The sequence below is a fragment of the Suillus fuscotomentosus genome (assembly GCF_016647785.1).
Source record: "Suillus fuscotomentosus strain FC203 chromosome Unknown F5891scaffold_49, whole genome shotgun sequence".
NCBI classification, from domain to species: domain Eukaryota; kingdom Fungi; phylum Basidiomycota; class Agaricomycetes; order Boletales; family Suillaceae; genus Suillus; species Suillus fuscotomentosus.
The window spans coordinates 33,339-47,674 of NW_024539561.1; the positions used below are offsets into that span (position 1 = coordinate 33,339).

Sequence of the window (14,336 nt, forward strand, 5' to 3'; positions counted from 1 at the left end):
CAAAGCCTCGCCACATTCGGTCGTGAGCATGGGACGATGAGTGCACCGTTCAGGATATACTGGAGTCGTCGAGCCTGGTGCATAAGTTGGTGGATAGGTGCAATGGCAACTGCAGACAGCATATGGGACAATCTTTCCCTTGAGATGGAATCTGGCCTCGGCGCTTTCTGAGGTCATTGGGATCTGCTTTAGGATATTTGTGTGGGAGGAGTTGAGGCTGTTATCTGGTCTCTGGAATGCGAGAAATAGTATGACGGAAATGATCTTCATGATTAGATCACAACTACTCCTGCTGACCCCTATGATAACTCTGCATGCGACGCCAAGGAAGAGAACGATTTGAGTGATTTCATCTAACTCGTTCACTGGATCTTGCGGAAGGGTATCTACTGAACGATAAGCAAAGAACTGTCATGATGATCCGCACGCTCACTTACCGGTATTGATCTCGACGGGTGTATCATTGGATGGCTCGTAACTGCTGCACTGGGTTGCCAATATGTCTATCTGCAATTCGATCGCCTTCTTTCATGCAATCACGATATCGGTCTGCTGAATGACGTTTTGCATGGCTTTACGAAGTAAATGTAGTTCGCGACCAACGTGATCAATGCGACAAGAATGCAGCAACAAGTGAAAGCATTGCTGGATACGAGACTCGATGTTGTCAAGGACAACCAACGCCTTCGCGGTGCGTCGATTGCATCCCTTTTTCGAGACAGGTACTGTGTCAGGTTTGAGCTCGACAGTACAAACTGTCGAGCTCGGAGAAATATTGACCGGTACATCCGTATCAAGGGTCAAGCGACGAAGATCGTCGGCGATGACGGCGACTGATGACGTGTTGTCTGCGAAGGTGCATGCGGCAAGGTCAGTGGCAGAAAAATCTACGTCAATAATCACACTGTTACCTGCGGCGCGTTCCGCTTTTACACGCAAGATATGAGACACGATTAAGCGTTCGGCCATGAGCACTCCTGTTGGTGCGCCTTTCTCGTCATATCCGCCTTTCTCAATGCACTCCTCGCAAAGGCATCGTTTGAGTGTTGCACGGGCTACGGGCATGGAGAATTGAGGGAGGTTGGTAATTGGGTGATTGGAAGTAGGTCCTGGCATAGCGGGACTTAAATGAAAAAAAAAAACAAGGAAAGAATGGAGCAACTCACAAACAAGGCATCGGAGACAAATGCCAACGACGAAGTACAAGGTGATTGCCTATATGGACACTATTCGGATGCATGACAAGGGACGATGGAACAATACATACCGTAATATAGATCTGACGAGACAAGTGCAACGGAATTCCAAGTGCCCGAGTGGTCACGCAATCCGGTCGTATCGTCGGGAAAATTCCATGTTCGCAAATGTCGACGAGGAACGATAAGCTCAACAGTACAAACTATCGGGCTCAGAGTGACGAAAGTATAAGAGAACATGAGCTCAACAGTACAAACGAAGAGCCAAGTGTACATCGATCGCTTGGCCATATCGTTCTTTACCCAGGCTTGCCTTAAGTGGGTGACCAATTGGTCGTTCACATGTGCACCTACGTATGGTCTAGCGGAGGGTATTCTTAAGGATTATCCAAATCCGAACATGTCTCCGCATCGTCGGGCGTCAAGTTGACTGGGTGGACACGCAAGCAGAGCTCGCCCATCCAAACGGCTATGAATCCATCGAAAGAGTAGTGACGTTGGAACGAGTGTATTGAGAGTGAGCTCGAGAGTACAAACTATCGAACTCGAAGAGATCTGTGAATGATGATCTCGACGGTACAAAACCATCGAGCTCGAAAAATCAGGGGTAAGATAATACTACCACAACCGTACGAAACAGTTGTAGTAGCAGTAAGGAGTAACTTGGGAACTTTGGCGAAATGTGAGATGGCAAGACAAACAGCTGCAAATAATATTACGTCAGCATTCTGATCTGAGATTAAGTCGCCCACCTAAAATGAGGCGGGAGGGGTCGGGGCGCTCAATGTTACGATGAGCTCGATAGTACAAACTATCGGGCTCGGAGAGATCGGGGGGCGAGGAACTCAATGGTACAAACCACCAAGGTCGGAAACTTAAGGGGACGATACTACTACAACCGTACGAAACAGTTGTAGTAGCGGACTATAGGAAAGGAGTAACTTGAGACTTTGGCGAAATTTCAGATGCGCGACAAATAGTTACAAATACAATTATGTCATCATTGTAATTGACAATTACAATGATGACATAATTGTATTTGTAACTATTTGTCGCGCATCTGAAATTTCGCCAAAGTCTCAAGTTACTCCTTTCCTATAGTCCGCTACTACAACTGTTTCGTACGGTTGTAGTATCGTCTTACCCTTGCAAACTAACACAGCAGTTTGTACTGTTGTGGTAGTCATTTCCTAAACCAACACAACGCTTTGTGGACTCTCCACTTGTCCCGTCTATTGTTACCCCGGAGTTCGATATTTGGTGGCCACAGCGGTTTTGTGGAATGATTACACAATTTTATTGTCAAGCCTGGTACTTAAGCTTGGTCGGTCGGTCTCCTTCCTCTCTCTCTCCATCATCTCTAACTCATCGGTTTGTACCGTTGTGATAGTCCTACTCCTACTACTCCTCCTTCTAACACATTGGTTTGTACCTCTGTGATAGTGCTTACTCTTCCTCGCTCTCAACACATTGGTTTGTACCTCTGTGATACTGTCTACAATCAACGCCATGCCCGGCCAACTCAACATCTTTGTGCGTGAGGGGAAGATCTACACCTCCCTCAACGCATCTTCCCTTCCCGACGACATTCCTCACGAGCCAGTCTGGGACCCCCGGGACGATCACGACGCATCTCCGGACGACAGCACTTCACCCCTCACTACTCGCTGGGCGTATGCAGCTCGTCCATGGTTTCCTCTCGTTCCCTTGAATCCTAGCTTCGACGGTCCCATATTTGAGTGTCTAAACCACTCAATGTTTTCCCTTTACACGGAGGTCGACAGCCAGGGGAAGCACCTTCTCCATCGCGACATTAGAGAAAAATGGCGCGAACTAGAGCAGAAGTTGCTCTGGTGCCAGGAGCTTTTGGGAGCTGGACTCCTAATTCCATGGGGCACTGTGCTTCCACGCGCTCCCTCTCAATATGGGTACCTGAGGTCGCACTCAGACGCGAAGCTTGCTAAGAAAGTCGCACTAAGATCGCGCAATGCATTCCTACGTACGTGAACCTATCTTCAATCTCACCGTAACTGACGCATGTCTAGTAATCGCTGCTGCGTGCTCATGGCACATCATGAGCCGTCTATATCACGGATCAACCCGTCCTTGGATGGCTCTTCTGATCGACAACCCCCGAAGCCCCATACCGGCCGAATGGGTCCACAAATTATCGTGTTCGTTTGTCGGAGATCTGTCGGCCAAAGTTCCGCACACCGGCGTCATCATATCATCTGTCCATTGCCCTTGGGAGCTACAGCTCCCTATATTCGAACGCTTCTCAATCCCGGTCTGGGTTCACTGCAAGCAGAACAACTCTGCGTTCGACGCGAAGCTGCGTCACTATAACCCGTCCAAGGAAGCTGTCGCACGTGCAATCGAGGCGCAGCGCGTAAGTAATGACACCTGGGGTCAGAATGATGGCTGGGGCCAGGATGATGACGTGTGGGGTAAGCGGGATGATGGAACTCAGAGCGGGAGCGCCCTTGGGTGGGATACCAACGCAACTCAGCCTGCCCTTGGGTGGGATGTCAATGTAACTCAGCCTGCCCTTGGGTGGGATGCCAACGCAACTCAGCCTGCTCTTGGACGGGGAACCGCACCTGAGAATCCTCAAGTGGACCCTCGCTTTCCGGCCCCTCAACGACTCAGTGGCCAAAAGTCGGGAGAAGATTGGAAGACTTTTTTTACGCGACGCCGCGAGGAAAATCGGAAGAAGGAGGAAAAAGAATCCCCTTCTCAACGGCAATCGCGTGAGAGTCAGGAACGGGCAGCGAAGAATCATAGTCTTCCTGGAAAGTCCAGTACGGCCACGGTATTCGAATGGCAACCTCAAGACGAGTTCGAGGGCTTTTTACTTCGCATCCGCCTCACGAAGGCTGAGGTATCGGGGACTTGGGGGAACTACAGCAACTCTACCAGGCTGTACGACTCATTCAGAAATGAGTGGGACTTGTGTGATCAGCTGGATCCCACCAGCACCCCCGACGGCGACTGGGAAGAAGACCAGTTCAATTTCCCGGACCCCATCCCTGATCCTGTGCCGCCACCTCCCCCTGTACCTCCATCATTATCCAGCTTCTTGCAGGATATTCGCACTTACTTCGGGCGTCATGAGGTTGCAGCCTCATCCGATTACACCGAGGGTATTGAACGCTTCATAACCCACTTACGATTTCACCTCGGCTTCCATCTGACGGCATCAAGCACTAGATCCATTGGTGGAACCTCCAGACCCAATGGTGGAACCTCCAGTGAGGTGCAGAATAACAGCGCCAGCACCAATGGTGGAGCCGTCAGATCCAATGGTGGGACCACCAGATCCAACGGTGGGACCACCAGATCCAATGCTGGATCTGCCGCTTTTGAAAGTTGGGTCAAGAAGCAGAAGTTCAACCACGTCTGCAACATTGTCGGAGATTCAGGTAAGGATGTCGACTCAATCTCAGACGTGCAAAAGCATGTCATTACATGCTTCGTGGGTTATCTTGTCACCCTCCCCACGTCGCAGTTGTCTGAGATCCCGGCCGATCACTGGGACCTGGCACCTGGCACTCCTTTGTCGGCGTCGAATGCGTTCATTCGAGTTTGCTATCTCGACATCCCCGGCCAGGAGCGACTCTACGTAATCCAGCCAAGCCAATCAAGAAGTCTCGTCCCGTGGAAACTCGTGGTTCCTGACGCTGCTACAGCTGTAATGTGCCTCCGTCGTGACTGGGGGTCCGACATCTCGACCATCACCCTCAAGCTCCTGCAAAAAGGTATCACGTTCAAGACACTGCAGCCCATGGCAGTTTCTCCTGAGGCTAGGCGCCCGCTCAGCGAACTTCGTACATTCTCGCTCGGATACTTCCGGCCCCCCTTCAAGGCCGTTTACGCTGATTATATCGCATATGAGCAGTACCGTCACGAGTTCATGAATGAAGATCGTGCACGAGCTGCTCTGCTTCGCGGTGGGATCTTATGGCGGCTAGCACTACATAGCCTTGGCTTCGATAACCTCCCCTCGGCCCTCATTGGCATTTCACGGGATGCTGTCCCATTTGGACAAATGCTCACCATCAACGGCGAGACTCACTTTGACGACGAGTTATCGGAAGAGGAGGTCGATTTCATTTGTGGGACGTATTATGTATACACAAGTAAGTTTTCTTAATTCACATTGACCCGCAGTGCGCTCAAATTTGAATCATCAGACAACGGATGCATAGAGAAGTTGTCTTGGTGGCCTAGGCCGCAGGCCTGGGCTGGGTCAGGGTTGGATGTGGGGTTCTGGTCTGCTCGATGCGAAAGCTGGTTCCAGACACGCCTTGAAAACATCCGACAAGGTGTTTCTCGTCGCCGCGATTCATCCGACAACAATGGTCCGGTGAACAACACACATTGGAAACATGGACTCAAATTCAATGGAGCGACGAAGAAATTCAAGAAGAATCTTGACGCGGCATGTTCTGACTTTCTCACTACCAAAGCAAGTGGTAAGCTATCTTTTTTGTCGTTTAATGTGCAGCTCTGATGTCCTCTTAGCATTCACGGACAATTAGATTATTTTGTGTCACTACTGTACTGTACTATTAGAATATTAGAATACATGGGTACGGGGGAACGCATATGACGAAACATGTCCAACATAGGGTCTGCGACCCCAAAGGACTTAATCTGATGCGAAAAAAATTGTACTATTATAGAATACATGTATACCGAAAGCATATGACGAAACATGTCCAACATGGGGTCTGTGACCCCAAAGGACTTATTCTGATGCGAAAAAAATTGTACAAGTTTTCTTCAAACGAACAGAACTCTACTCGTGCACTCGTAAGTGGGCGATGAGCGGGCGATGAGCAGGCGATCGTTGGGCGATTAATTTTATCTGGAGACAAAACTTGATGTTTTATGTTCACGTTTTATTGTCAAGGGGTATTTTAAATTTAAACGCCCGTCTAAGTGGTGGCCCAAACTTCGTATTATGAGCAGGCATTTGGTCACGTGCAATGCTTAAAGTTTTTTGGAGTCTTAAATGTGAAGCTTCATTTCGAAGTATAGGCCAGCATTAAAGATGTATTTATATTTCTTATTGTTGATGGCATTCAGCCGGCAACAAAATGTTCGCTATTGCTTTATATTTTTCTTGTCACGCAAGATCTCTTTAACATTTGAAATTTTATATCTGCTTACATGACAAGCTAAATACTAAGTATTGCCTTGACATTTCACACGACATTCAGACTTGTCTTAAATATTGCGGACACCGTAGTGTCAACTTGCGTCTGTCCACTATGAATGAACTTACTATTGGCTTACGTATCAGGCATCGCTCGCCATCCCTTGATACTATTCCTCTCGACATACTTTTCGATATATCTCAGCTTCTTCCTATCCAAAGCGTCCTGGCACTACGGCAGGTTTGCTCCCCTGTTTTCATTTCACGGGGTTTCTTAATCTGATTTGTATTTTCTAGACTAGTAAAAGTTTGGATGCCATCACCCGTATGCGCAGTCTCTGGGCTTTTTTCTGCGGACTCTTGTCCAGCAAAACATCCCTATACCTTACTTCGATGGGAAATCCCCTGAGTCTCTATCAGCCTTAGAGCTCGAGCGGTTTACATGTCGTGCACTTGCTCTTCGCATCAACTGGACCAACCCTAATCCGAGTCTGAAGAGAGAAATTCATTTTGGAGAGGCCGAGAAACGTTCGGACGTTTTCTGTATGGAGTTTCTCCCTGGCAGAGGAAATCGTTGGTTAGTTTCTGTTACGAGTCAGGCATACACAAAGTATATCATCCAGTGCTGGGACCTTACCGTCCTACAACCCGTGTGCATAGCAAAACTGACGTACACGGATAAGGCATACAACCGTGTTGTTATCAATAACGATCCCTCTTCTCCAGCCACAATGGCGATCCAGTCCAAGCCAGAAGTGTGAGTGTAAATAGTAACACCCTCTTTGACGTTCTTGCTGATTGTCTATCATGGAACGGAAATACTCACCATCGACTTCGAAGAGAAAGACCCCGAGTCAGCGTTCGTTCCGCTGAGTGCCATTGATGGACGTAGAGTGATTCACCTACTCAGCGGGAGCACACTCGTCACCAGGTGTCAAAAACGCGACGGAAAATTGAGCATATGGGACATCAGCGATCAACCTCATGAGAAAATCCAGTTGGTGAGCCCCTCACTATTACAGGTTAGCTTGCTTTTCCCGTGTAATCCCGCACATCGCTGAATTCTATGATTTAGGAGGACCGTTGTAGAACAATGCATTTCTGTGACGATTACCTGATAATATTCCTCATCCGGACTGTCGAGCTCTACTCGACCATTCCTCGACCCAACAACATTGCAATGCCGGGAGTGCCAATCTCGTATCCACTCGCACAGCACAGCTTCCACTACGATTTCATAGACCAAGTCAATATGTCAGAACAAGTTAGCTGGCATGCTGCGCGCTTGCACCGTCCATCGCCGATCAACATTGTCATTCGATTCTGGCCGGGGGACACATTGCATCATTTCGTGCTTGACCCAAATCCCGCGTATGTTCCAGGACGGGAGACTTCTCTATACAACCTTCCATACTTGGTACAGCCCACTCTAGTGCAGAAGATATGCTCTCCAGTGTGGTTACTTTCGAGATCGGCCACTGCTCTTGGACGATATGGTACTATGCTCTTACTTGACAACCATGACCCAGACGGGATGGTATATAGCGACTTCCAACATCAGCAACTTTCAGTACGGATACTGACGGCTACAGGAGGATCCTCGACTAGCCCGCATGGCTCACATGATTCCATGGCATTTCGCGTACGAGGCGGCAGCTATTGGAACAGGGCAGCGATTGATGAGGAGTCTGGGAGAATTGTGGTCAGTAATGTGGACGGTACGATAACACTCTTCGAATATCTTTAACTTGGTTTCTTCATTTCTTTTTTGTTTTGATTATTCTCTTAACATGGACATTATTCTCGACAGCCACATCAAACTCACATGTAGCATATTTCACCATTTTCTCGTCTGTCACTTTATATCCAGGGCCCCTGAAGCTCCCCCATAGGTTTGTCTGAATTTTAGCATTTTTGAGGCTTTTGGAGGGCCGATGTCTGTCCGAAGTTAGCATTTTTGGCGGTGATTCAGGCGCACTTCAGGGCAGGTCATGTAGTGACTTGGAGATAGACTGCAGCTCATTGGAATGCTCTTGCACGTCCCTCGGTGAAGAGGGTTATACTGAAGCTTCCAGCAGTGAGGAAAGGATTGTCTAAGAAGCCAGTTAGAAGTTAGATATCCCCAAGCACTAACATACCTTGTTTATGTACTCCCAGTATTGCACGGTGCACAACGCGGAAATGTCACAATTTGGCGGAGGTCACACTGTGTGACCACTGACCTCTATCCAACTTAGCATTTTTGACGGCCGAAAAGTTGCATTTTTAGGGCTGATTTTGGGGTTCTGGACGGACAGACCTTATAGGGAGCTTCAGGGGTCCTTTATATCCCTTGTCCATGATATACGAAAGAAAATTCATGGTGGTGGTGTACAACTGCGTGTTTCATTCCTGCTAGGTTTCCATTCCGAAGGGATCACAATTATTCCAAGTCACAGCCGATATATCGCGTTAGGACGCAATGAGGACCTAGAAACCAATATGTATATGCCGTGTGATGATCCCATACTCAGACAAGTACATACCGCTGACGGCGTCAGTCCGAGTCTCAGTGTTTTGCTAAACTGATCGCGAGAGAATGTTTTCCTATTATAAAAATCATGAATCCTCGGTACGGGTACACCACGCAACAAGACGCAGACCCTTTCGAGACAAAATCAAGGCGCGCAAACGCTTCAAGTACTTGCTGGGACTGTATCGTTGAAAGTGTCCTCGTAAAGTCCGTTGAAATGTTGTCGAGAGCATTCATAGCAGATATAGACAAGGGCAATACAGAACCGATATTGATTTGGGTTGGTCATAAACATAGAGATGCAGCGAAACGGTTAGAGTCGGTACAACCGTCTGTAGTAATGTACCACAACATCCGGCACAGCCGGCATGTGCAAATTTCAAACTCCGTGCTCTGCCCCTCTGAGAATCGACCGTCAACCTTACGTCAGACTGATCACGAAGCTTGGCTTCGGTCCCACATACAGACCACGTGACTCGTAATGAAAAAATTAGCGTCGCTAGAATTGCCGCTTGTTCATAACTGTCTTTTGGATTTTGGTGGACTTGTTTCCTTGGGAGGATATTCACTAGATCGATACAATGGCCGGTGCACCTCCAATTACGACAAGCCCGACTGCATCCAGTAGTCTCCTGCCAGCAAAATCATGGCAACACTTCGTAGCAGGAGGGTAAGTTTACACTTTATATGTGTGCAATGTATTTTCTTGACGTATCTTCTTTACGTGTCAGTCTGGGTGGAATGTGTGGTGCAATCGTCACGAGTCCATTTGATGTTGTCAAGACGCGGTTGCAGTCCAGTCTTTTCAGGGAGAAGCACACTTCATTCGGGGTTGTAGGAGGTGGTGTTGCAGCGCTCCCGCAGCGTTCAAGTGGTTTGTTGTGGAATTTTGTCGAGACCGGACACATTCTACGGTACGTATAATTAGTGTTCCTAACATGCGCGATCAAACGTTGAAGATGTCGTGATTCAGTGACATATACCGTGACGAGTCTCCAAAAGCGCTTTTCAAAGGCCTTGTGCCAACTCTAGTCGGTGTCATACCTGCCCGTTCAATCAATTTCTACACGTACGGTAACGGCAAGCAAATTATCGCCAATCAATTCAACCACGGACAAGAAAACTCCTACGTCCACCTTGTCGCAGCTGCAACTGCTGGTATTATAACGGGGACAGCCACAAATCCCATCTGGGTTGTCAAGACGCGTCTACAGCTTACAGCATCGGAACGTCGACATCCCTCCTCACTCGCAAGTATGAACCGAGGAGCAATCGCTGGACCTTCACGCGCCCTCGGAGGCAGTTACAATATGATCACGCAGATCTACCGTCAGGAGGGCATCAAGGGCTTTTACAAAGGCCTGAGTGCGAGTTATTTGGGCGTGACAGAGGGAACCATTCAATGGGTGCTCTATGAGCGCCTGAAGAGGTTATCTGCAAACACTGAAGGTCGTGGAGGCATGACCGAGTGGTTTGGAATGCTTGGCAGCGCCGGAACTGCGAAGTGCATCGCCAGTTTAATCACATATCCCCATGAGGTACGTTTTTAGACCGGCAGGACTGTTTTTTTACCTCATGTGGTATAGGTACTACGGACGCGACTACGACAACCGTCTGTGAACGGCGTCATGAAGTACACTGGTCTTTGGCAAACGCTGCGGACCGTTATTGCCGAAGAGGGAGCCCGCTCCCTTTATGGCGGGCTGAGTGCGCATTTAATGCGTGTCGTCCCTAATGCAGCGGTGATGTACTCGATATACGAGGGTGTCTTGCGATGGGGAAAGCACAATTGAATCTCATTCTGAAAGGTTGGGATCCCTGTCGGGATCCTTCGATAAGCTATGTTTAAATTCCTTCTCTTTAACCTAGATAACTTCATCGTTTATTATTGCTGATTGGGTTACCTTACTATCCTCCCCGCACTTTCACAATTCCCGCATTATATTTTACATTCAATCCTACATTGCTTCGCATACATTTGTATAGTACCACACGTTACCCGTCGTAACTCACCACTCCATTGTGTGTCTGAACGTCAGTCCTACGTCCCAAGAGCAGCAATTGCGTGTGTTCTAATCGAAACGCGCCTGGATTGATGAGTATCTACGCAGTATCGAGCCCACAAAGTGCATTAGCTATTAGCTTAAATTACTATTATCTTTGTCCGATGTCCGTTCGATCACGTTGCCAATGCATAATACTAGTTCGTCAGAACCCCACTGTCCAACGATGCTGACACCAACAGGCCAACCGTCGGCGGCTAACCCGGCAGGGACACTCACTGCTGGTAAGCCGGCCAGAGAAGCGGGAACAGTCATAACATCCTGCAGATATGGACCCAGACCAGAGATTGCATCTGAGTCTAGTCGAGGTGCGGTACGAATCGCAGAAGGATGCAAGAGAATATCCACACCATCGGGATTTGGCGAGGGATCGGATAGTTGAGCATTTGGGATGCGAAAATTAGAGTCGAAGTCAGTCTTGATTCGCTGCCGGACGCGCTGAGCTTGAAGAAAGTAATTATCAAATGCGCTGTGACCAATAGTCTGAGTCAAGGCTTCACAGTAAAAACAGGATACACGTACTCAGCTGTGAGTGCATAAGTGCCAAGGAGGATGCGTTTTCGCACCTCCGCGCCAAAACCTGCCGAGCGCGTATGTGCGTACACATTGCCTGGTTTGGATTTGTCTGCACCTGGAGCAGATGGGAACGAGTACCTGGACAGGATCAGTTGAGGAGGAGCATACTTTTGGACGTTATTACCAACCATATTGAACCCCGTCATATCGCGCTAAATTGCTGGACGCTTCTGCGGTTGCTATAACGTAGTATGCACTCAATGCATACGGTGTCGATGGAAGGGAGACTGGAATCAATTGAGCGCCAAGGGACGATAGTCGCTCTAAAACCTTGCGAACCGCGGTTACGATAGTAGTGTTGAGTTCAGAAGGGAAATATTCCTATCTCAAACTGTGAGTATGTCAAACGAACTGAGAGCCGAGACGGACTTGTGGTATCCCAATCCGAAGCGACGAGAGGTCAGGGCTAGACGAGTTCACATCCAGAGTCGATAGCAGTGATTCTGCTGAAGCTTTTGCCCTCTCTCTTGTACGAGGTGCCGCTGCGGTAGGATCCTTTGGATCATATGACGAAATCGAGTCTGCTCGAACTGTCAACTCATGTACTCCCGCTCATTACCATCATGCTCACCGAATACGGTCTTCACTGTATCAACGGACTTTCCGAGCACACCGACGCAATCAAGGCTATCAGCAAAAGAAACTACACCCCATCTGCTATCCATGAGTTTCTGAAATATGAGTTGAAAAGTGACAGACCTGCTAATGAGGCCATATGAGGGTTTCAAGCCCGTAATACCACAGTATGACGCGGGAAGACGAACAGAGCCACCTGTATCTGTACCTAGTGCACTGTCTCCGAGTGAGTGCTATGCCATTTCGACAAGTTGGCAACTCACGCGTCACACATACCAGCTGCAACAGCTGCAGCACTTCCACCTGAGCTTCCGCCTGCCGATCTACGTTCGCGCTCGGCCCAAGGTACGGATTTTTCATTTGGAGAATAATACGGATTTACCACGGGGCCATGGATACTGTTCACATTCAGGGACCTGCGTAGACGAGCGTTAGTGGAAAGCTGCGAAACCCAAAAGTAAGACTTGCCCCATTCCAAATTCATCGCAGTTAGCCTTCCCAACAATATTCGCGCCTCCCGCCTTCAGAAATTCCACCGCCGTCGCGTCAAATGGTGAAGTGAATTCTGTGATAGAGTTAGAGCGAGAACGAGGCACGCTATTCGACATACCGCGAAGCATGCCTGACGAGCATGTTGTCGGTAGATGCATGGTGCATATGTTATCCTTTATTGCAACTGTCAGGTTACGCAGAGGGCCATGGAAATCAAGATTGTGAGTTTCAGTCGAGAAGCTGACTAGCGCATTCGTGCTTTCGTTTAGCGACTGAACATGTCCAGCATGAATGATTACAGAGCGCCTTAAATGTGAAGTTGAAAAAGAATGAGCGCGACAGCCAGCACAAGACCTAGATGGATATGCACGTGCTAATCCACCAACTCTGAGGTGCATAACTCTGTTGGAAGAACTCTCATTGCAAAAGTTGCCGAAGGGACTTATTTGTGTCTGTTGTCCAATACCTTCAGAAATAAACGTCGCCAAACAAACCTTAAGATAGTACGCCGTGTATAGACCGACGCGGATCAATGTGTTCATAGCGAGTGCAACAACATGGACAGATGGCCGAGCGGTCCAAGGCGCCAGACTAAGGAGAACCAGCTCATCTGATGAGCACGGAATCTGGTCTCTTCGGGGGCGTGAGTTCGAATCTCACTCTGTTCAAATATTTTTGCACGTTGCATCCTGCGTCTTCATGTGATACTAGACTCGTATGCCATTGAGTCTACACCTACGCAGAGCCTTTCGAAAAGGTACTTGAAGGGAATACGAATACCCTTCAACGATAAACGAACTTGATTGGCTCCTTAATGTATCATACAATCTGCGATGGGGGAAAAGGAAGTCATATATCGTCGGTACCGGAAAGGTACATCCCTTGTACAGGCAAATTGACATTACTCTGAGATCCAACATTCTCTGTTGTTACAATAACACATGTGAACCAACCACACTCGATAACAGAAGTGTGGGCTCACAGCGGGTAAATGTTCGTGATGCAGAGCCCGCACCCCTTGACAAGGCTCTCCCATTCACACTATTCAATCTTCAGCAACGTAAAGGTCAAACTATTTCGAGGCCAGTTCAGTAACTGGGATGCCTTCTGAGGGATTTGACAAGTCAGACAGGTAGTTGATGATACTGGTCTTGATGAGGATATCAATTGAGGCAGCGCCATACGCCGAGTACTTCTCATCCATGCGCTTATCTAAAGGCGACTGGATAAGGTTCTTTAGTTCTCCCTAGAAAAGGCACTCAGATGAATAAAAGGCAAGGCTCAGTGACAATTAACCAGGTATGCTAGGGGATATTTCATGAAGGTTAGGCATCGTTGACTGTAAAGCATAGTGGTCTAATACCTGGAGACAGGCGGCGGCCATCAAACAACACCATGGTGGGTAGGTAAGTCGTTGGGTCATCCAACGGGTAATCTACTGAGCTGTGTTGGCTTAGGGGAAGAAGCTGAGAATTGTCCATCTCTTTCCGGAGGGTGTCGAGTGAAAAGTTTAAACATGCTTGGAGACGATCAAGCTCTGCATGGGCCATATTATGCTATCGGTTGTAGGGCAAGAAGCGCCGTCAGAAGACCGGTGAGAAGAAGATATTGTTATGTATCGAATACATCTGAATATAAAGCAATATCTGACCATGCAAATATGCCACAATCAGCATAATCGCCAGTAAGAACTCACCGGTACACTGATGCGGCCACCGCCATTATGCACATTATCAAATTATGTCCCCTTGGCAGTATTA

General features: G+C 48.2%; 4 protein-coding genes and 1 non-coding gene across 5 annotated transcripts; 4 read left to right on the forward strand and 1 right to left on the reverse strand.

The window, feature by feature from the left end:
• Positions 1 to 4,980: 4,980 nt before the first annotated feature.
• Positions 4,981 to 5,709, forward strand: F5891DRAFT_957695 (uncharacterized protein; the record flags this gene model as incomplete). Its single annotated transcript, XM_041375505.1, has 2 exons — positions 4,981 to 5,335; positions 5,390 to 5,709. 2 exons carry the CDS (start codon positions 4,981 to 4,983, stop codon positions 5,707 to 5,709), a joined length of 675 nt encoding a protein of 224 aa, XP_041222646.1.
• Positions 5,710 to 6,342: 633 nt separating this feature from the next.
• On the forward strand, positions 6,343 to 8,106 carry F5891DRAFT_1280214 (uncharacterized protein; the record flags this gene model as incomplete). The annotated part of the gene is made up of 4 exons (XM_041370400.1): positions 6,343 to 6,598; positions 6,666 to 7,114; positions 7,169 to 7,379; positions 7,433 to 8,106. Exons 1-4 carry the CDS (start codon positions 6,473 to 6,475, stop codon positions 8,102 to 8,104), a joined length of 1,458 nt encoding a protein of 485 aa, XP_041222647.1. The 5' UTR covers positions 6,343 to 6,472.
• Positions 8,107 to 9,397: 1,291 nt separating this feature from the next.
• On the forward strand, positions 9,398 to 10,662 carry F5891DRAFT_1149777 (mitochondrial carrier protein RIM2; the record flags this gene model as incomplete). Its single annotated transcript, XM_041365109.1, has 4 exons — positions 9,398 to 9,539; positions 9,601 to 9,783; positions 9,843 to 10,407; positions 10,456 to 10,662. The coding sequence occupies exons 1-4, from the start codon at positions 9,451 to 9,453 to the stop codon at positions 10,660 to 10,662; spliced, it is 1,044 nt and encodes a 347-aa protein (XP_041222648.1). The 5' UTR covers positions 9,398 to 9,450.
• A 345-nt stretch (positions 10,663 to 11,007) lies between these two features.
• F5891DRAFT_957579 (amidase signature domain-containing protein) lies at positions 11,008 to 12,974 on the reverse strand (the record flags this gene model as incomplete). The annotated part of the gene is made up of 9 exons (XM_041375496.1): positions 11,008 to 11,401; positions 11,455 to 11,586; positions 11,633 to 11,829; positions 11,878 to 12,029; positions 12,080 to 12,165; positions 12,208 to 12,300; positions 12,348 to 12,526; positions 12,549 to 12,649; positions 12,695 to 12,974. 9 exons carry the CDS (start codon positions 12,972 to 12,974, stop codon positions 11,008 to 11,010), a joined length of 1,614 nt encoding a protein of 537 aa, XP_041222649.1.
• Positions 12,975 to 13,135: 161 nt separating this feature from the next.
• On the forward strand, positions 13,136 to 13,244 carry F5891DRAFT_t90. Its single transcript has one exon. It is a non-coding gene; the product is annotated as a tRNA-Leu (tRNA).
• Positions 13,245 to 14,336: the final 1,092 nt, after the last annotated feature.